This window comes from Gekko japonicus, unplaced genomic scaffold (assembly GCF_001447785.1).
Source record: "Gekko japonicus isolate JY-2015 unplaced genomic scaffold, Gekko_japonicus_V1.1 scaffold1737, whole genome shotgun sequence".
In the NCBI taxonomy this organism is placed as follows: domain Eukaryota; kingdom Metazoa; phylum Chordata; class Lepidosauria; order Squamata; family Gekkonidae; genus Gekko; species Gekko japonicus.
In genome coordinates, this window is record NW_015165295.1 from 241,343 (window position 1) to 266,491 (window position 25,149).

The 25,149-nt window shown below is 44.4% G+C and overlaps 1 protein-coding gene across 1 annotated transcript in view; it reads left to right on the plus strand.

The window, feature by feature from the left end:
• Positions 1 to 25,149, plus strand: part of MYRF (myelin regulatory factor) — a 188,662-nt gene that overhangs the window by 96,982 nt on the left and 66,531 nt on the right. Inside the window, exons 8-11 of the mRNA XM_015410369.1 lie at positions 16,366 to 16,561; positions 17,511 to 17,587; positions 20,137 to 20,247; positions 22,560 to 22,650. Coding sequence (XP_015265855.1) covers positions 16,366 to 16,561; positions 17,511 to 17,587; positions 20,137 to 20,247; positions 22,560 to 22,650 — 475 coding nt within the window. The remainder of the gene's footprint in view (positions 1 to 16,365; positions 16,562 to 17,510; positions 17,588 to 20,136; positions 20,248 to 22,559; positions 22,651 to 25,149) is intronic.

Consider the following 25,149-nt stretch of genomic DNA (forward strand, 5'->3'; position numbering starts at 1 on the left):
CATTAACAGAACCCAGGGCATTAAAACACAAAACAACAACATTTTCAATTGGATCCTGGGAAAATAAAATGTTTTCAACTAGTGCTTACCCATCTAAAGGATAGGTGCCAGACAAAAGAAGCAAAAGATGAGATGATAAAATACAAAAGGCACAATCTCCAGTAGCCATCCACTGAAACTCTGAAGTCTAGGGCACTACAGAGCAGGGCTTCTGAAGATGATCTCAGTAACTGGGCAGGTTCATGTGGGGTCAGGTTGCCCTTGGGATATCCAAGGAATTCCCCTTTTCCAACCAGAAGCATACCTCTTAGGGTCTGACTAATCCAGGACACATGGGCCTGCTCCTGCTTTTTCCTTGTAATGTCTAGCTGAGCATGAACATGTAATATCATTGCAGTATGTATTGCCCCACTCCCTCTGCTGACAACCAGTGATATGGTTTAAATGTCTGGCAATGCATAACATGATGTCCTACAGTGCATTTTGTTCAACTAAATGTGAGAAAGAGGGGAAGAGAAAAGGAACAAATCAGCCCCTTCTCTTTAAAATATCGAGTTAAACCTTCACTCTTGCTGCTTATCATCCTCCTGGTTATTTTCAGCCAGTGACGTATACACTGCGAAGTAGAGTCTAAGGGTGGACTTTCTTTGTTGAGAGGATCAGCTATAAATTCTGCTTAGAATCCTTCTGGTTCTGCAGTGGATGACTAAAACATTTTTTGATTAACTTTCAATATAGCTGTCGGCCTGGAATGTTAGATGGGGTTGTTTCAGCTCTAGGTGGAATTCATTTAGCACCATCCTCTGTTCACAGTAAAAGGCAATCCTGCAAAATCATCATCAGTGTCTGGAGGGTGATTAACTTGTTTTAAAAAAGAAAACCTTGCTCCCGTAAGAACCATGCTATGTGTACACAAGCAACAATTTACTGTGCTAGAAGTGTCTCCATTACAACTGAAATGAATGCAAAAGAAAGCAGTCAGAACTGCACATGGGAATGTCCATAATTTCACAATAAGGATTAAATGGTACACCAAACTAAAAAAAAATTGCTGAGAACTGAGGCATTAGTTATATACATTTTAGAATTTCAAATGGAAAGATACAGGTTGGAGATGCCTAAACCACAGAATTTATATATACACACACAACAAGATTGTACCCACTAAACAAGGATTGTTGGTTTTGGGGTTGTTGTTTTTTTTGGTAGAATTGATATTCAGGTTTGTGCAAAATTTATTACATTTTTGGACAGATCCTGGGGCATGCATCATACTGGGACACAGAGACTATAAAATATAGGTGCATCGTCTTACCTTTCAAAGAACTGCTACCTGACTGGGACCACAACATTTTCCATAGTATGAAGCATGGAATATGATATGTGAGATACTTCATGTATCTGGAAATGGTGGTGCTATCTGTTGTCCTTAGCCTAGCTCCTCTGTCTTCCAATAAGTCTTTGATACATAGGGTCACCCTTGAGAGATAGGGCCATGGATCACAAGTTTCTAGAGAACACTAACTTTCTGCCCTTAACCATTTTTGCTATGTTTTTATTGTTTTATGGATTTTATGTATGGGCTGTAGCCCTCTGTAAGCCGCCCTGAGCCCGCTTGCGGGGAGGGCGGGGTAAAAATACTTAAATAAATAAATAAATAATTTTATCTTATTTGCAGCTATTCAAATTCCACTGCAAGGTGGGACAGGATACTAGAATCAAAGAGCTACAATTAAATGGCAAACACTACTCATAGTGTATTTGTGTGTTTGTGTGTGTGGCTTTTTCCCCATCTCATCTGACTTATGGTGACCCTGTAGGGTTGTCAAGGCAAGAGACATTCAGATGTGGTTCTTCCTTGGACTTCCTTGGTGGTCTCCCATCCTAATTGTGACTAGGACTGACCCTGCTTGGCTTACAACATACTATGAGATCAGGCTAGCCTGGGCTATCTAGGTCAGGGCATAGTGTAAGGTTGATGGGCTTTGTCAGTTCGGAAGACCAATGTCTCATATTCTGAAGGGTTAGAACAGGGGTGTCAAAGACACGGCCCATGGGCTGGATCAGGCCCCTGCAGGGCTACAATCCGACCCGAGAGCAGCTGACTCTGTGCTGCCTCCTGCCTCCTGTTTCTAAGGTCACAGCTGCTTTTTCCCAGTCTCTCCCAGTTCCTGCTTGGCGGAGGAGAGAAAGAAAGCCTTCCCTCCATTGGCTGAGCCCCCCCCTCCTCTGGAGAGGGAGGAGGAGGAAGAGAGACAGAGAGAGAGGAAATGGCATCTCGTGGGACTTTTCAGAAGACCAGCAATGTTTTATTCCAGGTATAAGCACACTTTTTCCTTCAGAGAGAGCCAGCCAGCCAGAGGGAGCATGCCAGAAATAGAGAGAGAGAATGTCCTGTGTTTAGACCCAAAAACATTTTATTCCATGTACTGGGGGGAAGAGTCCTGTGTTTAGACCTAAAAACATTTTATTCCAGGTATTGGGGGGGGGATAGTTCTGTGTTTAGACCCAAAAACATTTTATTCCATGTACTGGGGGGAAGAGTCCTGTGTTTAGACCCAAAAATGTTTTATTCCTTATACCTTATACAGCTTGCATTCCTTTTTAGTGAAAGGGAGCAAGAGCACAGCTACACCTTAATGACTAACTACATTTGTGGCATGGCATGAGCTTTCATGAATCACTGCTCACTTCCTTAGATACAGCTGGAATGTGAGTCCATCTGTCCACCTTGGAGAGTGAAGTGATTTCAGATGCCAAAAGACAATAGCAGGCATTGGTAATGAGAGAAGAAACCTAGGTCTCAATTCAATCCAGGAGTTTGCATTGTCTTGAGCTTCCTGATCAGTTGCAATTCAGCAGCTTCTCTTTCTAATCTCCCTTTGAAATTCCTTTGTAAGAGAACTGCTACTGTTAGGTCAGCAACTGAATGCCCTGGAAGGTTAAAATGTCCCCCCACTGGTTTTTGAATGCTGTGGCTTCTAATAGTGGTAGAAAGAGTAGGAGTCCAGTAGCACTTTTAAAGACTAACAAAATTGTGGTAGGGTATGTGTTTTGTGAGTCACTGCTCACTTCTTCCAACTTATTTCCATTTATTCTTTGCATCCTCCTGCTCTGAATCATCCTGTACCAAATTGAGACCTAGGTTTCCGGACTTATTACCAATGCTGATCTCTCTGCACCTCTGTATATCACACCAATGCTGATATCTTCACCCCTCTGCATATCACACCTAATCCAATCATGCCTGCTATTGCCATTTGGCATCGGAAATCATCTTTATAAAGGTTATATCTCCGGTACGTTGTGTTACATTTTATGGCACACATGGCCCGGCCCGACAAAGTGATATTAATGTCAGATCCATCCCTCGTAACAAATGAGTTGAATACCTCTGGGTTAGAAGATGGTTTCCAATGAACTTTTCCCTGGTGTATACCAGCTTTGAAAACTGAATGTCAGGAAATCCCAAACAGACCTGGGAGCCAGATAGTATAGCTATGGAGATACCACTCATGTTTCCCCAATTCTGCCCACATTGCAACTCTGGCACACAGGACAGGTGAGGGTTCTGCCAGTGTAGCACAAGACTGTTGTCTATGCCTATTTTATGTCAGGTAAATATTCTCTGTTTCTGTATAGGCTTCTGGTTTGCACCAGATGGTGCCCAAGTCTGATTTCTGTTGGCTTGCAGATATTTTCTTTCAGAGTTCTCATTGGTGGGATGCTCTTGAGCCAATTAATAGACTATTGGTTATTTTTCTTGGTGAGGTGCAATGTCTTGATTTCTATCTTCTTGTTAGGTATACATATTAGGTAATGTTCCTGGTGCCATCCTAGTCAAAGGATGGGACCAAGACAGTCTCTTCAATGTTATTTCAATTGTTTAACACCTGTCATGTAGCTTAAAACATTATTATGGATCTTAATCATTTGAATCTCTGGCAAATACTGGCCATGTTGGGTTCATAACCCTTCACAGTCCTCCAACATAAAGATAGTTGACTTGTAGTACCATGCTAATCAGAGTTACATGCATCCAATTCCATTGACATCAATAGGTTTAGAATGATATAACTCTGCTTAGCATGGCACTAACGTCCTCCCTGTCCCCCTGTGAATCTTCCGTTTCTTTTAATCATGTAAAGAATCCATTTAATCCTTAACATTCTGACAAACAAATGTGGTTAAGGAAGCCCTGGCTTATTTTTACATTAAAAGCAGTCTCAGGAGACTGTGATTGAGAGCAGGTGGGGAAGAGATGGATAACCCTTTCCCCACTGTCATTTTTTTCTCCAGCATGCTTACTTTGCTTTCCACGCTATGAGGTTCAAGTTGTATGTTTGCTACGATGGTTGTGCATCTGGAACACCACAGTTGTGGGAAACAGCTAGGGTGATTTTGAATAGAAAAACAGCCAACAAGGAAAAGGTTAGACATGCTCCCCACACTGTTCTTTGTGCTCAAAATTGTAGCTTCCTAAGACTTGCGTTTCATTTAAAGATTTAGAGATTTGTTGCATGCATTTGTGTGTAACATGAAATTTACCCCCATTGCCCCCTAGAAAAAAAACTAGTTTACTATTACTGGCAGCTAAGATTTTAATTGCAGCCTGTTGACTGTTGCAAGTACACAATACAAATGGGCCTAGGAATTGATAGACTGTTTCAGCAAATATCCTTCCAAACCAGAACCTTCCAAGGGACGTATTCAAAGGTCAACTATCAGCCTGAGCAGACATTAAACAGAACATCTTTGAGGGGCTTCCATTTGCCTTGGGATGCTTCCCCTCTCCTGTAATTTCTTTCTCTTCTTTAATTCCTATTCCTGATCTGATAAAATCACAGTGGGACACTGAGAAGCCACACATCAAATAGCTAGGCCTGAGGAGAAATGATGAGGAAGGGTGTGTGTGTGCCTGCTCTTTGAATTGGATTTGCTGTTTGAATAGGCTGGGAAGAAATTAGTAGCAAAATGAAGAACCAAAAATGTGAGAAGAAGGGGTGTGAGGGGGAGAGAAATTCCTCTCATACTTCCTGGCTAAGGTAGCTTGTTATGTGACCACCATCTGGTTTTTGTTCAGGGCACATCTCTGGCAGTTAAGGGTCCCCCTGTTACTATGAGGAAGAACTAAATGGCTCCTTACAGGGCCTGGCAAGGATGTGCTGACAGCACATATCCACTCTGGCATGTCTTAGGAAGATTATCAACATACGCCAGGGCCAGTCTTCAGTCTTTTCTGCCTAAAGGAAAGTATTTAAATTCTGTTCTAGTAATGCCTCTGGACAGACACTGGATCTGGCAAGTGCTGAACTCCTCCTGTCTGCCCCACTTGCTGCCAGTCTCTTGTTGATCCCCAACTTTGTCTTCCTCCACCATCCACCCCTGTGTCCCCTCCCTCCCTCCCTCCAACTGCCTGATGAAGCCCTTCGATCGATCCTCCCTCCCTACGCCTTTCCTAAGCCTATGAGTTTAAAGTAGGACTGCAATACTTCATCAAGTAAATTCACTGAATGATATATTTTTTAAAAAACCCTTTAATCAATTCCCTTAATTAACTGGACAGTTGTGTTATCAATTCTTAACAAAATATTTTAAATAAAGGTCCTGATAATTATGACGGAAGATGCTATTGTAAAAGATGAGAGAGAGAATGATTTGTCTGTGAGGATACCTGCTGCAACAAAGGTAGATGTCCTCTAACAGCAAAAAAGTAGTATTATTTCTTCCCCCCCCCTCATGCTGTCAGAGTGCATAGTCACTCTCAACAACACTCTTCAGGTGCAAGATTTGTTTATTGAGATATGTAGTTGATACAGGTGTAAACCAACTTGTGTCAGAACTGGTGAAGATTGGTGCCAAGCCCACTATTATACCCAGGTCCAGTGCCAGGTTTTTTTGCACACTAGACGAGGCCACCTTCTTGTGCCCCCCCCCCATACGCCCACCAATTTCCAAACATAAATGCATTTTAGGAAGAATGAAAAACACAAAATTTGGAATTGCTAATTTTTTTAAATTGTGAGAGCAAGTAATACAATCTCTGATTTTCTCTCTCAAACAGAAAAACACAAATCACAAAACATTTCGAAAAATCCTGTTAATTGTGATGTTGAAATTTAAGTCTCCTTAATGTTTTCATTTCAGGCACATCAAGATCTCATTTTGCGTGCCTTTTCTTTAGCAGATTTTGTCACCAATTCCTTCAGGTCAAACGCTGCTGCTTCAGCATGTTCAGTTGACATAGTTGCCAAACCAAGTAGTCTCTTTTGCAGCATTGTCGAGCGTATGTGTGTTTTTATGAGTTTGAGTTTTGAGAAACTGCGTTCACCACTTGCCACTGACACTGGAAGTGTAGGAGGATCCTTAGAGCAACAGAAACATTAGGTACAGTATCCTGGAGATTTTGTTTAAGTATGAAGAGAAGTACTCTTTGGGGTGGCATAGACTTTGGAAGTCTTCGAGCTACTGCTTGCAGTTCACAACACAGATCTTCAGCATCACTATCTTTCTTTCCATCGTGCATCAGTGCTTGTTTCAAATTCTTGCAGGCCTTATGTACATCTTCTGTGCATTTTTTGTTAATACTGTATATATCATACAGGAAGCCAAAGAGGGAATTATAGTGTTGTAGTTGTTGGAATATCTCTTTAGCTGATTGTATGGCCACATCTAAGACAGCATAATAGAAATTCACTTTGAATTTTTGCTTTGGATCTTGTGGTGGCTCTTCTGGGGTCTCATACTCAAACTGCTTTTTCTTTCTCCTTTGGCTTTGTTCTGTCTCAACGTTTGGTAGTATTTCTAGTTCTTTTGCAATCTCAGTAGCAGCTACCAAAACTTGTTCAAAAACCTCATCACATCTACAGCCCACAAGGTAGTTCTTGGTTTCTTGTAATTGGCTTGTAGCTAAATTTAAATCAGCTTCCTTATTTTGTAGTAGCTTGCTTGTCAGATGAATTTCAAAAAGGATGTTGTACCATGTAACAAGGGATACCACAAACTTGTACTAATTGCATCAGCAAGAGCCTTAGCTTCAACTCGAGAATCACTTGTGGATGATTTTTGTAGTCTTGGGTCATTAAAGATCTCCACTGAAGCATCACATATACTACCAAGATATCTCAGTAGTTTCAAAGCATCAGTCCGACTCTCCCATCTGGTTTGACTCAGTGGCTTAACAGTAATGGCTGGTACATGGCTAGTTAGAATCTGCCAATGATGAGTTGATGCAGAGAAATAATTATAGATCTGCTGGACCAACATGAAGAAACTTGTTGCTTCCAGGCAACACTTAGCAGCATCATTGACTACCAGATTTAAAGAGCGTGCGCTTCAGGGCACGAAAAAGGCACGTGGCTTTACATCCAGGATTCTCTTTTGTACTCCATGTTCTTTACCTCTCATGTTACTCCCATTATTATAACCTTAACTGCGCAGATTCTCAAGTGGTAATCCCATTTGCTCAAGCAGTCCAAGAAGAGTTCCTGTCATAAAGGCACCTGTAGTCTCCTTTAGTGGAACAAATCCCAAGGTGTCCAATTTGCCTTTTCTTGGCAAACTTATTGAGAGGGCGGTGGCATCACAGCTACAGAGCTACCTGGATGAGGCTTCCATCCTCGATCCCTTCCAGTCTGGTTTTCGCCCGGGTCACGGGACGGAGACAGTACTGGTCGCGCTGACTGACGATCTCCATAGGCATCTGGATCGTGGCGGCGTGACGGCACTGGTGTTGTTGGAATTGTCGGCGGCGTTCGATATGGTCGACCACCAGTTGCTGGCCCGCCACCTTGCCGACGTGGGGATTCAGGGGCTTGCCCTTCAGTGGCTTACCTCTTTTCTCCAAGGTCGGGGACAGAGGGTGGCGATGGGGGGACAGCAGTCCCGGAGGCACCCCCTTGAATGCGGAGTGCCGCAGGGGGCTGTGCTGTCCCCGATGTTGTTTAACATCTACATGCGCCCCCTCGCCCAGATTGCCCGGAGGTGTGGGCTTGGGTGTCATCAATATGCTGATGACACCCAGCTCTATCTGATGTTGGACGGCCAGTCAGACTCTGGTCCTGATGACCTTTTGCAGGCATTGCAAGCCGTGGCTGGGTGGCTCAGGCTGAGTCGGTTGAAACTAAACCCGGCAAAGACGGAGGTTTTGGGCCTGTGCCGGATTGGCCGAGAGTTGGGACACCCTCTCCCAGCCTTCGGCGGGACACCACTGGTGCCTGTGTGGGAGGTTAGGAGTTTGGGTGTGCTCCTGGATTCCTCAATTACAAACGAGGCCCAGGTGGCAGCCACTGCCAAGTCAGCCTTTTACCACTTGCGGCTGGCCATGCAGTTGGTTCCCTATCTCGGCAGAGAAGACCTGGCCACTGTGATCCATGCGACCGTCACCTCAAGGTTGGACTACTGTAATGCTCTCTACTTGGGGCTGCCTTTGTTGCAAATCCGGAAGCTGCAGCTAGTGCAGAATGCTGCGGCTAGCTTGTTGATGGCCTCTCCAGGCGAGACCACATCCGGCCGGTGCTGCATGCACTGCACTGGCTGCCAATAGCATACCGGATTCGCTTCAAAGTGCTGGTGCTTACCTTTAAAGCCCTGAAAGCCCTTAAAGGCCTACCTAAGGGACCGCCTCTCCCTGTATATTCCCTCGAGAGCACTGAGATCGGGGAATCTCCATCGTCTTGAAGTTCCAGCCCCCCGAGCTGTGAGATTGACCCAAACCAGGGCTAGGGCGTTCTCGGTGGCAGCTCCCACCTGGTGGAATGAGCTCCCGGAGGAGATCCGGGCCCTGCGGGACTTGGTACAGTTCTGCAGGGCCTGCAAGACGGCGCTCTTCTGCCAGGCCTTTGAGGGGGAGCCGCCGCCGCCACTATTCCACCAATGAGATTCCAACCATCTACTTCATATGGTGGGGGTAGATGTCGCCCAATACAGCCGGGAAACACTTCTCCTGGCGCCCAGGCTCTGAAGAACCGGCCGCCAGTGTGGGACGTCGCACATCTTGTTTTTTATGTAAATTATCAGAGCACCAAATTTTATGTAGGATACATTGTTTTATTATGCTGTATTGTTGTATGCATATTTTAACTTCGGCATGGCCGTCTGTTAGCCGCCCTGAGCTGTTGGATAGGCTGGGATATAAATCCCCAAAATAAAATAAAAAATAAATAAATAAATGTTCTTGTATCATAACCTCAGGCGCAGACATCTCAGTATCTGGTGGTTTGATTACACTGACAAAACGTACAATCATCGTCATTTGTTCAGTATGACTAACATCAGGTGTGCAGTCCAGAATAACTGAGTAGTATTTGGCTGAGTTTACACATGCTAAAATGTTCTGCCTTATAGCACTTGCTAGAAGCTCTAGAGGCAGCTTCAGGTGTTGGTTCAGGAAGGAAGTTCTAGGAATGCTCATAGCAGCCAAGAAGTTTATGCCATGGCATGCTCAGCTGATGGTCAAGTTTGCAATTCTGTGCATACTTGCAAGAGGGTAACACAATGGCTCTTCCAAGGACAGTGCAGTAGTGAACTTGTGAGTTTAAACCACAACCAGGGGTTGCTAACAAGCTCATTATGAAATCCTTAGGGGTCTCTCACCTTGGTTGACCTCACAAGGCTGTTGTGAGGACAGGAACATGAGCACGGTGAGAAGAGCCCTGCTGGATCAAACCAATGGTCCATCTGCTCCAGCATCCTATCTCACACAGTGGCCAACCAGTAATTTCCCCCTTTTCCTTTCATTCAGGGGTTGTTTCAGTTTAGTGATCCTGCTTTCCTCTTGTGTGTAGCTCTTCCAGACTTAAACAAAGGGCTGCTGAGGCTGTGGCATAGAATCTATTTGGGGGGGAGCTTGGAGAGAGAGAAGGGGGGAGGGCATCACGTCACTTCCGGGTGATGTGTGTGCGCGCGCAAAGCGCGTGCGCACACACACTCCGGCCCCCCCACTTTCCCCAGGGTTCCCCCACTAGGAAAGCTTTAGCTACGGCCCTGTGTAGGGCTGTTGCAGCACCATCTCTTTTGCTGAGCAGCCTACAGCAAAACCAAAAAAACACATCTTTTGTGGTGGAATATATCAGCCATTGACGGCACACTTCTTCACCATTTGCCAGTCTCCTCTGGTAGTAGACAGGAGATAATCTTTTTTTTGAGACTTTTGGGAAATCATATGATACAACCTGCTGTGGTCCATGTTTAACCTATAAGCTGTCGCAAATTATCACTGCAATAGTTAGGCCAGTCAGCAGGGTCCACTGTAATTCAAGCCAGGGACAATACCAACTTCTTTTGTAGTCATCGCAGTACTCTCAGTTTCCTCAAAATCCTTTGTTTCCACTGTGTGTTCCACTGGAACATCTCCACATCAGTGTTCCCTCTCAGTTGAGTTAGTGTGAGCTAGCTCACAGTTTTTTAGCCTCCGGCTCACACCTTTTTGCCTTCGCTCAGGAAGGATGGCTCCAGAGCAAACAAATTGATGCAGCAGCCAGATCGCTGGCTCACAACTTCAATGTCGGTAGCTCACAAAGTAGAATTTTTGCTCACAAGACCCCACAGCTTAGAGGGAGCATTGCTCCACATCGTGTGACTTGTTCCTCAGAAGTAATACCACTTGTCGTAGGAGCAACATCACTTGTCGTAGGAGCCTCCTCAGTGGTAGTTTCTTGTTCTTTATTTGTATTTTCTGTGCAAAGGAATTTCCGGAGGGGCATCTTTTGCTTGGCTTGCTCCTTGGCTCTTTCTGCCTTTTGTTTGCGGAACTGAGCTCCAGATGGTGGGGGGTTTTTTTAATCAGCCATAACTCCCTAGAAAAATGACCAAATGTATAAAACTACTTTAAGATAAGGAAAGATGGAAATTGATGGTGTTCCGCTCCCCTTAAATTTTATTATTTATTTATTATTTACACTTATATTTCACCTTCCCTGCCATATGGCGGCTCAGGGTGGCTAACAACGTAATAAATATACATTAAAATTCCAATAAAACTATCTGTCACTATAAAATCATACTGTTTAGACATAACTTACATTAAAAGATGGTGATCTTCTGATATCTACTGTCCACTGAATGGTGTCATCAAACTCCCACCTGGCTATAAAGCCTCACTTGGTGGGGCCATTGGTACTGTTGGTACAGTTGGTAATCGGGACAGGGCCATAAAATTGAGGCAGCACCCTACTTAAAAGCCTGGCAGAAGAGCTCCGTTTTACAGGCCCTGCGGAACTGTAAAAGGTCCCACAGGGCCCTGATGTCCTCTGGGAGCTCGTTCCACCAGTGAGGGGCCGCCACCGAAAAGGCCCTGGCCCTCGTTGTAACCAACCTGGCCTCTTTAGGCCCCAGAAGAACCAGGCAATTTTGGAAGCCCGATCTTAGTGCTCGCTGGGGTACATATGGGGAGAGGCGGTCCCCTAGGTAAGCAGGTCCCTGGCCCTATAAATCCAGTAGGAGTTTATGCCACACCCTCACTAGTGTGTTCTTCTAAACCCTGTCCTTCTAAGCCAGTTTGGTGCAGTGGTTAAGAGTGGTGGACCTGAGAACCAGGTTTGATTCCCCACTTTTCCAAGTGCATCCAGCTGGGTGGCCTTGGGCCAGTCACAGCTCTGTCAGAGCAGTTCTCTCAGAGGCCTCTCAGTCCCACAGGGTCTCTGTTGTGGGGAGAGGAAGGTCAGGAGACTGTAAGTTGCTCTGAGACTCCAAGTGAAGGGCAGGGTATAAATCCAAGCCTCCTTATTATTAGTCTTTGTCAGGCCACTGCAGCAGACTACATGAGCACAATCAGCTTCCCCAAAGCCTCACAAGAGCTGGCTGATCTTGGGACTCTCAGGCTTTGGGAGGAGAGGGGCTTCAATGAGGCGTAGAGTCCACCTTCCAAAACAGCTATTTTCACTGTTGCCTGGAGATCATTTTTAATACCAGGGGATCTCCAGCCACCACCTGGAGGTTGGCTACCATACTAAAAATCCCCCCACATCTGTGAACTATAAAGTGTGTCTATAACAGCGTTCCTGGCAGCAAAGGCTTCAAGGTCACTCGTCTCCCCTTCCTCTGGAGGCCACTTGGAATTTGTTACAGGTGCCTAGCAAAGCTCATTCCCACACATACTTCCTCCATTTGCTCCCCCCCTTCCAGCTCTAAGCAAAAGCATCACAGCGAACAGAAATCAGCATGGCAAACAAAGTACAGAGTTTGACACATGCACAGGTTTAATCAGTTAATCAAACATATGACATTATCATTGATCCATTCAGCTCAGTACTATGTACTCAGACAAGCAACAGCTCCCAAGGGTCTCAGGTAGGGAAAAAAAAGGAAAGAGATCTTTTTAGACATATTTTTAAGCTAGAGTTTCTAGGGATCTGCTGAATGCAAGACATGGCGTTTACTATCAAGCCATGACCCCTATTACATAATGTCCATACAATTAGTTGATTATTTAATCATCAACAAACAATGTGCCTGCTGAATATTAGTTTTAGTTTGAAACTGGAAGTGCCAGAGACCATCAACAACCTATTGCCAATAAAGCTGGGGTGTGGAGGAAACAAAACTGTATTGGCTTCTATTTAAACTCTGCACTTTTTTATTCTATTTAAGACATTTTAAAATCTCCTAAGAAGGATTCATCTCTTTGGTCAAGAGGCACCTTCTCTTTCTTCAGTCAGGGAACAAGCAACAGAATGTAAGAAATGGGCCTTTTAACATGAGCAATTTTATTTAGTATAGTTCTTCTTTTTAATTTACTCCAGCACATACTCAAAATATAGCTTGACTTTGGCAAAAATCCAGCTTGCATTCAGCCCTTCCCTTGTCCCGTCGAGGTTTATCTGCTTGCATGTCAGTCTGAGATGCAGCATCCCTTGGAGAGGCCCAACCCGCAGAGCAGGGCAGACTTCTCTGGAGGTGGGAGAAAGGGAGGCATGTTGGGAGGGCCACATGTTTTCACTGTTCCCATGGCAACTAGTCCATTAAGGAGACAGATTAAACCTCCCCAGCTGCTGCATATGTTGCTTTTGTGTGTGTGTCCGGAGCTGCTGCTTTGTGTCCTGGAGTTCATATTCTCTGTACAAAGTAATAGCTGGGAGAGGATGGGATGGAGGGAGAGGTGCTTGGAAACATGTAAGGTGGCTCTTTTTTATATATATATAAATTTTTATTGAGTTTTTAAACATTTGTAAACATGAAACACAAAACCAACAATAACTACAATCAACCAACTCATAAATATAAACTAAGTGGTTACCTCCACATAATACATAAATAATGTTCCTGATCCCAAGATTCAATTTGGGTTTGTCTAAGGCAGAGCGAGTACATATTAAAGTAAAGGTAAAGGTTCCCTTGCTCGAAAGCCAGTCGAATCCGACTCTAGGGTTGCGGTGCTCATCTCCGTTTCAAAGCCGAAGAGCCAGCGCTGTCCGAAGACGTTTCCGTGGTCATGTGGCCTGTATGACTAAACACCAAGGCGCACGGAACGCTGTTACCTTTCCACCGAAGTGGTACCTATTTATCTACTTGCAATTTCTTGCTTTTGAACTGCTAGGTTGGCAGGAGTTGGAACTAGAGACAGGAGCTCACCCCGTCTTGCGGCACCCAGGTCTTAAACTGCCGAACTACTGACCTTCCACAGCCTGCAGTTCAGCGTCTTAACTACTTGAGCCACTGCAGCTTCCGAGTACATATTAGTCAGTAGCAATTATAAGCTTCAAACTAAACTCAGGGTTGTGGCAGAGGATACAGCAGGGTGCTGAAGCCAGGAGGAGAAAAGCTACATTGGAGACTCTGGGCAGTTCTGGCGATTTCATATGGGGCGTTTTGCTCCCCTTCTGGAACAGGTGCTTCCATTTGATACACTGTTGCATGCTAGGACAAACTATTTATTTATTTACTTCATTTCTACCTTTCCTTTCCCCCCAACGGGGATCAAAAGAAGCTTACATTGTTCTCTTCTTCTCCATGTTATCCTCACAACAACCCTGTGAGTTGTATTAGGCTAAGAGTACATGACTGGCCCAAGATCGCCCAGCAAGTTTCAGCATAATGGGGATTTTCAGTCTGGGTCAATGCTCCCTCTAAGGTGTGGAGTCCTGTGAGCAAAAATTCTACTTTGTGAGCTACTGGCATTACAGTTGTGAGTGAGCAATTTGGCTGCTGCATCAATTAGTTTGCTCTGGAGCTATCCTTCCTGAGCGAATGCAAAAAGGTGTGAGCCGGAGGCTAAAAAACTGTGAGCTAGCTCACACTAACTCAGCTTAGAGGGAACACTGATGTGGAGATGTTCCAGTGGAACACACAGCGGAAACAGAGGATTTTGAGGAAACTGAGAGTACTGCGATGACTACAAAAGAAGTTGGTATTGCGCCTGGCTTGAATTACAGTGAGCCTGCTAACTGGCCTAAGTATTGCAGTGATAAATATACAAAAAAACTTCCAAATGTCAAATAATTCAATCATCAATAAAATACATTAAAATACATCCAAACACAATATAATCGGTTATATAGAATCAAAATGAGATAAACACAATATGAAGGGGAAATTCTACCACTGGGGAAGGGGAACAGTGGAAGGAAAGAAGGGGAGGGGAAGGGGGAAGCCATCCATTAGGTCTTACTGGTTGAGATCCCTTTTGCATCAGTTGACTGACAGTGCAGACTTTCAGGTCAGAGGAGGCTCTTCTGCCCCTCTGTGGTTGGCAAGTATCTCTGGCTGCTTTTGTGAAGGATGGAATGTAAATCTAAAACAATTGAGTTGTAGTTCTTCTGGTCATGTCCCTAATTTAAGCACAAATAACATTGCACCTTCTGGAATTTCCTTTCCTCCTTCACAGAGTCCAGTCTGGTAGTATGGGTATTCTGGATGGACCTGGGAGACCTGAATTCAAGCCCTCGTTTAGTCAGAAACCTCCTTGAGCAACACTCTCTCCTCTCTCAACCTAGTTTACCTTGCAAGTTTGTTGTGGGGATAATATGAAGAAAAGATCCTGTCCAGGGGTGTCGAACTCACTGGAAATGTGTTATTTAAAGTTTAATTTTTTTTTAATTGTGTTTGTCTGTGTACTTTATAAAGTTTATATCTCCGCTACCTGGCATTACCTTTTATGACACACATGGACCGGCTCAACAAGGTCTCATTTATGTCAGATCCAACCCTCATAACAAATGAGTTCGACACCCCTGCCCTACACCATCCTGAACTCACTGGGGGGAAGGGCAAAATGCTAATGTAGAAAAGTCCTATTTGCTGTCTGCTGTCCTTTTCTGCACAAAAGTGTATACCTCGAACAAAACTTTGGCCCCGGTCACACGGGCCGGATATCGCGGGAGGGAGGTGTGGCTAATTGCCCCGGTGCAGTTTGACCCGCGATTACGCAATCAGATGCGCCGGCAGCACACCACGGGTCCTTCCCTCGGCGCCGGCGGGTAAACGAGGGTGGCGATCACACGACGATCCTGTAGTGCGGCAAAGAAGTGGCGCGGCGTGATCACACAAGCAATGGCTAGGCGCCGCTGCCGTGACAAAGTGGGACATTTTTTTTAAAGCCGAAACAGCACTTTCGCTTTCCTCTTTGTGCGCATGCGCCGTTGGGTGCTTGTGCGCATCTTGTGGAGACTTGGGGGGAAAAAAACCTGTTTGCGAAGGGACATGGGTGGACGCCGGATGCCACCACCGGAAACGCGATCAGACACCAGCCCTTGCCCTGCGGTTTCTGGAAACTAGTACCTCGGAGGTACTATTTTTTAACTCCGCATCTTCGGTGGGAAGCCTCGGGTTCGCCACGGGAGCTCTGCGCTTCCCAGATATTGAGGTGCGATCGCGCCCGGAAAATCCCCCTATCTTCCGTCTCTGTAGCGTGGCTAATGCTCCGTGTGACCGCAGCCTTTGTTGGTCTTAAAGGTGCCACTGGACTCAGACTTTGCTTCAGACCACCAGAATCTTTCTGTGCAATTTAGCTGCTGCTAAGATAGGAGTAAAGGCATTAAGGGACAGAAATGCCTTGCTGGTGTTACACAGGGTGCTTGAACCCAAAAGCAGTACTTCAGTGCTTCCAGAATAAGGCATCCAAGACTGAAGGGGGTGAGGGAAGAACAGCAGTTCTCACAGCACTTACTGGAAATGCTTCTTTCATATCTCCAGCTGGCCAATTGTGTGAGTGGGGGAAAATACAGTGTTCTAATATTTATAGTTTCATAAGACGGTTGCGTTCACTGATGGTGGAAGAAGAAGCCTGTGCAGTTCTTGATTCTGGACGGGGAGTATCCATAAGCAAATTGCAGTGCTGGCCCCGGATTCATATCGTTAATTAGTTTTCTAACTCATTTTTCCTTTTGCTCAATACCTTCTTTCTTGTCTTAATCTTTCCTTGGTGCACAGACCAATGCCCACCTATCGGGTGGATGCAGATAAAGGCTTTAACTTCTCGGTGGGTGACGATGCTTTCGTGTGCCAAAAGAAGAATCACTTCCAGGTCACAGTATACATTGGCATGATTGGTGATGCCAAGTATGTCAAGACCCCAGAGGGCTTGAAACCACTCGAGTGCTTCTACCTGAAACTACATGGTGTGAAGGCAAGTTCAAGTCCAGACACCTGCAGTCATCAAAGAGGCTGATGGCAGGCTGGTGGGAGGCTCTATTGGATGCTGGTGACTATGTCTGCTGATGTTGTTATGTATACACCAGTGTGAACCTATTGGGTTTGTGGGGAACTATTGGGGAGTGTGGACATCTGTGTAAGCATGTGGTTTCAGTGCTGTGAATCCAACTGAATGGAACAATGTGTGTGTGTGTGTTACACCCTTTTACGCCCATTGATTTCAATTGATTTAGAAGCATGTAACTCTCTGTGTCTGGACTGAGCTTCAGTTTTCTGGCACTTAGCCATTTTATTACCTGCTCTTATACATATGCTTTTCTTTTTGGGAAGCAAAAAAGAAACCATTAGACTACTGGGAGAGCTATGCTATATCAGTTGACATTTTTAAAGACTTCAGAGTCACTGTGGGGAGGCCATGCTTTGCAATGCTGGAGGAGGAGGGCAGTTAAGTATTTTTCTTTGGGCTTCCTCAGTGGAAATTACTCCCCCCCCCCCGTGGCATGTTATTAGCCACAATGGGAACGAAAAATAGATACCCTCTCTCCCCCCTTTCTCTTTCTCTCTCTGTCTTTCTTTGATACCCAGTGTGGCTAATAGCAGCTTCAAGGGATGCATGATTTCATGGGAGGAATAGTGTGAGGCTTTAAATCGTCAGTACTGTCACACTTTTGATCCAGTCCTTTTGGCAGCTACTTGGATGTCTTAAAAATAATTGCAATATATTCCTCATAATGAGACTTTGGGCAACGTGTAAAACTCCTGTTTCCCAGACTCATCTCCTCCCAGGTATATAACTGAAGAAGAGAGAAGGGTGTGTTCCCTGTGCCAGTCACTAAGGTATCTTCAGTGTTGCTTGGGAATAGGTCTTCAGGAGGTACTTCTGACAGTGCTTGTTAAATGTGCTTGGATCTTTTTTTGAACAGCTGGAGGCCTTGAACCAGTCCATCAACATAGAACAGTCACAGTCCGACCGCAGCAAGCGGCCCTTTAATCCTGTCATGTGAGTATTGCTCATTGTGAAGGAGAGAGTATCAAGGGTTAATAATGGGAAAGGTAAAGGGTGCCTTCCAAAGACTGCCTAAGGGGGAAAGAGCGTTAAAAAACTGCCTAAGGGGAAAAGACCCATCTGAGCTCTGAGAAGCAACAGGAGACAAAGCTGCTAGAGGAATGAGTGTTTTTTTAATTTGCTTTCAGCTGAGGATACTGTGTGGGAGGACAGTGTTTGGGAGTGTGTTGGCAAGTTTTAAGCTGTTGCAGAATATAAGAACATAAGAGAAGCCAATGTTGGATCAGGCCAATGGCCCATCCAGTCCAACACTTTGTCACACAGTGGCCAAAAATACCAGGTGCCATCAGGTGGTCCAGCAGTGGGGCCAGGACACTAGAAGCCCTCCCACTATTGCCCCCCCCAAGCACTAAGAATACAGAGCATCACTTGCCCCAGTCTGAGAATTCCTATCTATATCTTGTGGCTAATAGCCACTGATGGACCTCTGCTCCATATGTTTATCCAATTCCCTCTGGAAGCCGTCCATGCTTGTAGCCACCACCACCTCCTGTGGCAGTGAATTCCATGTGTTAATCACTCTTTGGGTGAAGAAGTACTTCCTTTTATCCGTTCTAACCCGACCGCTCAGCAATTTCATTGAGTGCCCACGAGTACTTGTATTGTGAGAAAGGGAGAAAAGTACTTCTTTCTCTACCCGCTCTATCCCATGCATAATCTTATAAACTTTGATCATGTCACCTCTCAGCCGTCATTTCTCCAAGCTAAAGAGCCCCAAGCACTTTAACCTTTCTTCATAGGGAAAGTGTTCCAACCCTTTATCATTCTAGTTGCCCTTTTCTGCACTTTTCCCAATGCTATAATATCCTTTTTGAGGTGTGGTGACCAGAACTGTACACAGTACTCCAAATGAGGTCGCACCATTGATTTATACAGAGGTATTACGATACTGGCTGATTTGTTTTCAATTCCCTTCCTAATAATCCTGAGCGTAGCGTTGGCCTTTTTTTATTGCTGTTGCACACTGTCTCAACATTTTCAGTGAGTTATTTTCTACAACTCCAAGATCTCTCTCCTGGTCAGTCTCTGCCAGTTTGGACCCCATCAATGTGTATTTATAGATAGGATTTTTGGCTCCAATATGCATCACTTTGCACTTAGCCACATTGAACCCCATTTGCCATGTTGACGCCCACTTGCCCATCCTTGACAGATCCCTTTGGAGTGCCTCACAATCCTCCCTGCTTTTCACCACCCTGAGCAATTTGGTGTCATCCGCAAATTTAGCCACTTCACTGCTTACTCCCAACTCCAAATCATTAATCATTAATGAACAAGTTTAAAACCATCAGACTCAGTATTGATCCCCCCCACTGAGAAAATTGCCCATTTATGCTCACTTTTTGTTTGCTATCAATTAGCCAGTTGTCGATCCACAAGAGGACTTGTCCTTTTATCCCATGACTATTGAGCTTACTTAGGAGCTTTTGATGAGGAACTTCAAGAAATGACGACTGGGGGATGACATGACAGAGGTTTACAAGATTATGCATGGGATAGAGCAGGTAGAGAAGGAAGTACTTTTCTCCCTTTCTCACAATACAAGAACTCGTGGGCACTCAATGAAATTGCTGAGTGGTCGGGTTAGAATGGATAAAAGGAAGTACTTCTTCACCCAAAGAGTCATTAACACATGGAATTCACTGCCACAGGAGGTGGTGGCGGCTACAAGCATGGATGGCATCAAGAGGGAATTGATAGACATATGGAGCAGAGGTCCATCGGTGGCTATTAGCCACAAGGTATAGAAAGGAATTCTCAGTGTGGGGCAAGTGATGCTCTGTATTCTTGGTGCTGGGGGAGGCAACAGTGGGAAGGCCTCTAGTGTCCTGGTCCCACTGGTGGACCTTCTGATGGCACCTGGTATTTTTGGCCACTGTGTAACACAGAGTGTTGGACTGGATGGGTCATTGGCCTGATCCAACATTGGCTTCTCTTATGTTCTTATGTAATATTTGTAGTAACTCTCACTTGCAGGCTTTTCTGCCCCTTTCCCTTTTCTATTGCACAGGGTTATGTGTGCTCCAGAAAAAGGTAGGTACAAGCACAAGGCAGTTTGGCTATGACAGCTCTTGTACATCAGCCTGAAGGTGTGATCACTTCACATTGCACTGCATCTGGAGAGGACAGTTATATATGTACAGGCTATGTTGCTTCTCTGCAGAAACCTTACCTTCCTGCGCTAACAGCTGAAAACAGAAATGACTGCACATTACGTTTATTGCACAGGGATATCACAGCTGAAGCCTCTCTCTGGTTTTGTGAAATTGGGAATAAGTCTTATTGATTTCACTGGGCCCTTAGAAATATTTAGCATTCTCTGGCATTAGACCTCTTTTCCGGAGTGTTGATTCTCTCTCCATCATGGAGCACTTGGAGTCATTAACACATGGAATTTTATCCATCTTGGTTACTTTCATTATGACAGTCTCTCTTTGACAGATGAGGATCTTCACTTTCTCCTATTCCCCCCTCCTTTTCAGGGTCAATTTGCCTCCAGAGCAGGTTACAAAGGTCACTGTAGGGCGACTGCATTTCAGCGAGACCACAGCCAATAACATGCGGAAGAAGGGCAAGCCCAATCCCGATCAGAGGTAAGGACCAATGAGGTTGTCTGTCACCTCTCCCCTGTCTGTGACTGAAGTGAACTTATACTTGCTTGTGGCTGTTAAATGTTAAGTTTTTTGCACTGATGCAGAAATCTGCATGTTCTTAGGTAGTGCTGTTGCTAGTTTGAAGTTTGTCTGTCTTCACCAGAGGCACGTAAAATACTTTTTACATCCTGCATTGGCTAAAATATACACTTAGTTTAAAAATAGCACTTCGTATCTTGCATTAATGCTCTTGTTACAGAGACAGTTGAAGGGAAAGGCGCAGCCTCAGAAAAACGCAAAGACAGAGAGAAAAGGGGGTGGGGCTTAACCCAAACAAATAAATCAAGTACCTGAAAGGTTAGTTACATACAAAGTAAAAGGCCAATGACTAAAAATTATAATTGAAACTTAATTACCATCAAAAATACATGTATTTGTTATCAATTAGTTAAAAACAATTATGGGCCCAATTGTAGCCTCAATACAGAATAAAAGTGTACAAAACACACAAGCGGGACCTATAGTGGCCTTCTTCAGTGGTCAAGCAATGTCTGTACATGTAGGCTCCATGAGACAGTCATGAGACAATAAATAAAGCAACGTAGGACCAAAGAAGGAGTCCTGTTTAAAAATGAGAGAGAGGAAAGTTGTTTTTGATTATCAAACTACTTCCAATAGCAAACTTAAATTATGTAATTATATAAGAGATTTTACTTACTTATAGTTACAATCAAGTTGATGCAAGGCCTAAGAATATTGGTGAGGTCTTATAGAGTATCGCCTTCAGTCATGGTCAGATATAGATGTCCTGAATAATATTACTATTGTAAGCCTTCCTATTTTGGTCCAGAAGATACAATCAAATCAGACCGTACCACTCCACATCTCTGTAATTCACATGTTGTGTGTAATATGGTACCTGCATGTTTTCTCCCATTGGGCAGACAGCAGTGTGAGTGAGTATATTTAAATCAGAAAAGCAGCATTGGGGGGGGGGGGTAAAAAAATTAACCTCTACTTTCTCCAGTGCTGTGATGTAGATTCTCCATTTTAACATTATAAAAAACCTGGGAAATATTGATCACCAGATCCTAGATGCACCTCAGACTTCCACTGAAGTCGTGTACATCCTTGTAAGTCGCTGTTTCTCGGCCACCAAGTCTCTCTGCTTTGTCATTAAGACAAAGACCATAAATGTACAATATAATATTCTAAGTTTAATATTTCAAACTTAATCTTATAACACAAAATGGAAATTAAAAGGTACACTGTTTTACAGAGATTTTGTTTTGAATTCCTCAACATATTAGTATGTATCAAAATATGATTCCACAGTGCTTTCAGATTTTCAGTCCCATTAGCAAGGAGTTTGAGAAACTTTGATATAGAAGACTAACAGTGCTATCTTAAGTAGAGTTAGATCATTCTAAGTCCATTGACTGTAAAGCTGCTGTTTAATTACCACCTCTTGCATGCTCTCTCAGCCCAACCGATCACTTCTGCTGTAATAAGGGGGCCTCAGGATTTCCAGCAGGAGAAGCCCCTGACTCTCAGTGCTAAGGACCAGCTCAAAGGAATGCTTTCTGCGCAAGTTGGTCTAGTTTGAATATCTGACAAAGATGGTGACCTAACTGAAGGGTAAAAGGGAGATTTGAATATAAATTACCCATTTTAAAAGTGTAGAACAGCTACAGAACAGCTTTGCTGTTCTAGTGCAGATTAGGGTTTTTTTCCAATAAGCTTATTTTTAATGGTTGTTTTTAATATAATTAAAACTTGGTGGTTTGGGACTCATGAAAGGACTATTAAAATGAAATTTGGTCCTCAACAGGATCATCAAAATAACTAAGACATTTTAATTTTTAATTTATTGTATTTATTTACTTTTATTTATTCATTTATAACCCACTTTTCTCCCCAAAGCAGTTTCCTTCATTCTCCTGTCCTCCATTTTATCCTCACAACAACCCTGTGAGGTAGGTTAGGCTTGAGAGTATATGACTGGCCCATGATCATCCCACAAGCTTCCATGGCAGAGTGGGGATTTTAACCTGGGACTTCCAAACCCTAGTTTGACACTCAAACCACTACACCATGCTGGCTCTCTGTATTTAGCATTCATACCATGCTTTCCATCAGAGCATAACTTGTTTTGATTATATGTGTGTTACATTATGTCATGTTTTAAATCATTTCTGCCTGCTAGAAAATTTATTTTTAAAAAAATACTGTGTGTTTATTAAGTTGTGTTTGGGTACCCACTGGAATACTTGAGTCATCTTGGTCTCCGTCCTGTTTTGTGACGTTTTCAGATACTTCATGTTGGTTGTCGCCTTGCAAGCTCATGCCCAGAACCAGAACTACACTCTAGCTGCTCACATCTCTGAGCGCATCATTGTTAGAGTAAGTGCCTCTCTTCATCTATATATATAAAAGAAAGTCCCCTCACCGTAAAATCAACGCCCAGGCCAAACTGCTGGACCTAGAAACCCCAAATTCGGGGAGAGCACTCCTACCATGACGTAGATGCTCACTAAGAAGGGATTTTTTAGAAATTCGACCCCTAAGTGGGTCAAAAGGGGTAAAATGTGCTCTCCCCCTTGATTCCTATGTGGCTCCCAGGCTGCTGCCTCCTTGCACCCCCCACTCTCTGATTGGTCGGCTGCAGAGCTCAGCATTCTGAGGTAAAAAAAAAACAGTTACAGGAGACTGCAGAGAGCTACCGGTAATGACAGTTGAGGAAATCAGGAGTGGCCAGCCGCCTGTGAGGTGAAGCAAAGCTGCTGGCCCAGCCTCTCTGATGGCTTCCAACACACTCCCCCCACCTCCTACACCTAACAGGTGGTTGTCTGTCAGGTGCAGCAGTGGTTGCAAGGTGCTTAAAGTCATGAGGGAGTCTGCCCCAACACAATGTGGGTTCTGGAAAATTGGTTCATATGAACTTGCTTAATACCTGATTGCTCGGATGGTGTTTTGAATATGTAGTTTTGTCCCACTTTTTAAATGTAACATAAGCAGAAAGCATTTATGTAAAAAAAAAGGGGGGGTGTTACCATAAGGGGGTAAAAAAGGGGCAAAATGTGTTTCCCCAATTGTTAGAAGAGACTGCAGACAGTTGAGGACAGTTAAAGAAATCAGCGATTCAAGACTCCTGAATAGACATTTTTCAAAAAAGTCGGCATGGCAATTGAGAATGAATGTTCATGGAGAGATAGTAAAGGACCTTTCTAGGAGCCATTTCAATGTGTGCCTCCCTCATGAAACTTAAGAAATGTTCACCGCATCACCACTCCCTCACACCAGCTCCCCCTCAACCTCTCACCTCTTACTGCCCCCAAGAAAGCTTCTGGCAAATATCGAGCCAGATACAGCAACACTACAAGGAGGCAACTTAGGAATGCGGCAAAGACATTTGCACATAGTACTCCTGTGGGGCACTGAGCTGCGCAGGCCAAGTACCAGCGAGATCACCCTGAGGTGCTCAGAACAACACAGTCTCCATATGAGCAAAACAATCCAGGAACACAAGTAGAGAGGCCATCACTTTTGTGGAAGGTGCTTCTTAAATGGACAGTTCTATGTGGCCTCCTCCAGAGTGAGCTCACCAAGCAGCCTGGTGATCCTAGCACCTGAGGGCAGAACCACCAATGTCGTCTACAGAGAGGTCCTTCAGTAGAGAGAGAAAATTACGTATATCTCACTTCATTTTTTACACTACAATCTTCTCCATTAGAATTCCTACTACAAATGTTACATTTCAGACTTCACATCATCAGTATTATAACTGGATTTACGGAACTTAAATGCCGTAGTGAAACACGGGTATCAAGCTAGTCTTTCACTATTTTCCTGACCTTGAGCACACACTGCATTTCTCTTGCCTGTATTGGGGGTTCCTTGACTCCCTCTCACTGTTGCCAAATTGCCCTTATTCTTTGGCACTCCCTGCTGTCCTTTTTTTCTGCCCACATTCCTTCCTTCCTATCTTTCTCTCAAACACCAACCAGAAAGTTTATATTCTTGAAGGTTTACTGGTCCCCACCACAGAGATATGGGCAGGGATGAAAATGTATCCGGGGAGGGGGGGCATGGGCAGCTCTATGGAATGCACCACAGTGCCTGCGCCTTTGCTGTACAGAAAAGGGGTTGCCAGTAGGAATGGTGTAGCATGTCAGTGACGTTGTGCAGATGCTATTCATATGAATGATGATACTGTTCTGCTGTCCAGATGCTCTTGTTTAGAAGCACATGAACAGGCAGCCATTCCCCACCAACATGAGTCACAGAGCAAGTTGCTTGGGTCAGATGCTCATCAGCACAATGCTGATGTCAAACCACAGGATTGCACTTGTGCAGACACACCTTATGGCTCTTGGGAAGGGACTGTTGGAAGCAGAAGACAGAACTCATGACAACACTATGACTGACTGAGGTAGTAAATGAGAGTGGGTTATTGGTTAAAGGTAAAGATAAAGGTTTCCCTTGCTTGAAAGCCAGTCGAATCTGCCTCTAGGGGGCAGTGCTCATCTCCATTTCCAAGCCGAAGAGCCAGCACTGTCTGAAGTAGTTTCCGTGGTCATGTGGCCGGCATGACTAAACGCCGAGGCACACAGAACACTGTTACCTTCCCACCGAAGCAGTACCTATTTATCTACTTGCAATGTCTTGCTTTCAAACTGCTAGGTTGGCAGGAGCCGGGGACTGAGATGGGAGCTCACTCTGTCACGTGGCACTCGGGTCTCAAACTGCCGAACTACAGACCTTCCGGTCTGCAGCTCAATGTCTTAACCTCTGAGCCACCGTGGCCCTGGGTTATTGGTTACTACTTCTCAAATGTGTATTGCTGTGAATTCTTACACATCAATTCTGAAACCGCCTAAAATTGATCCAGCTAGTACAGTT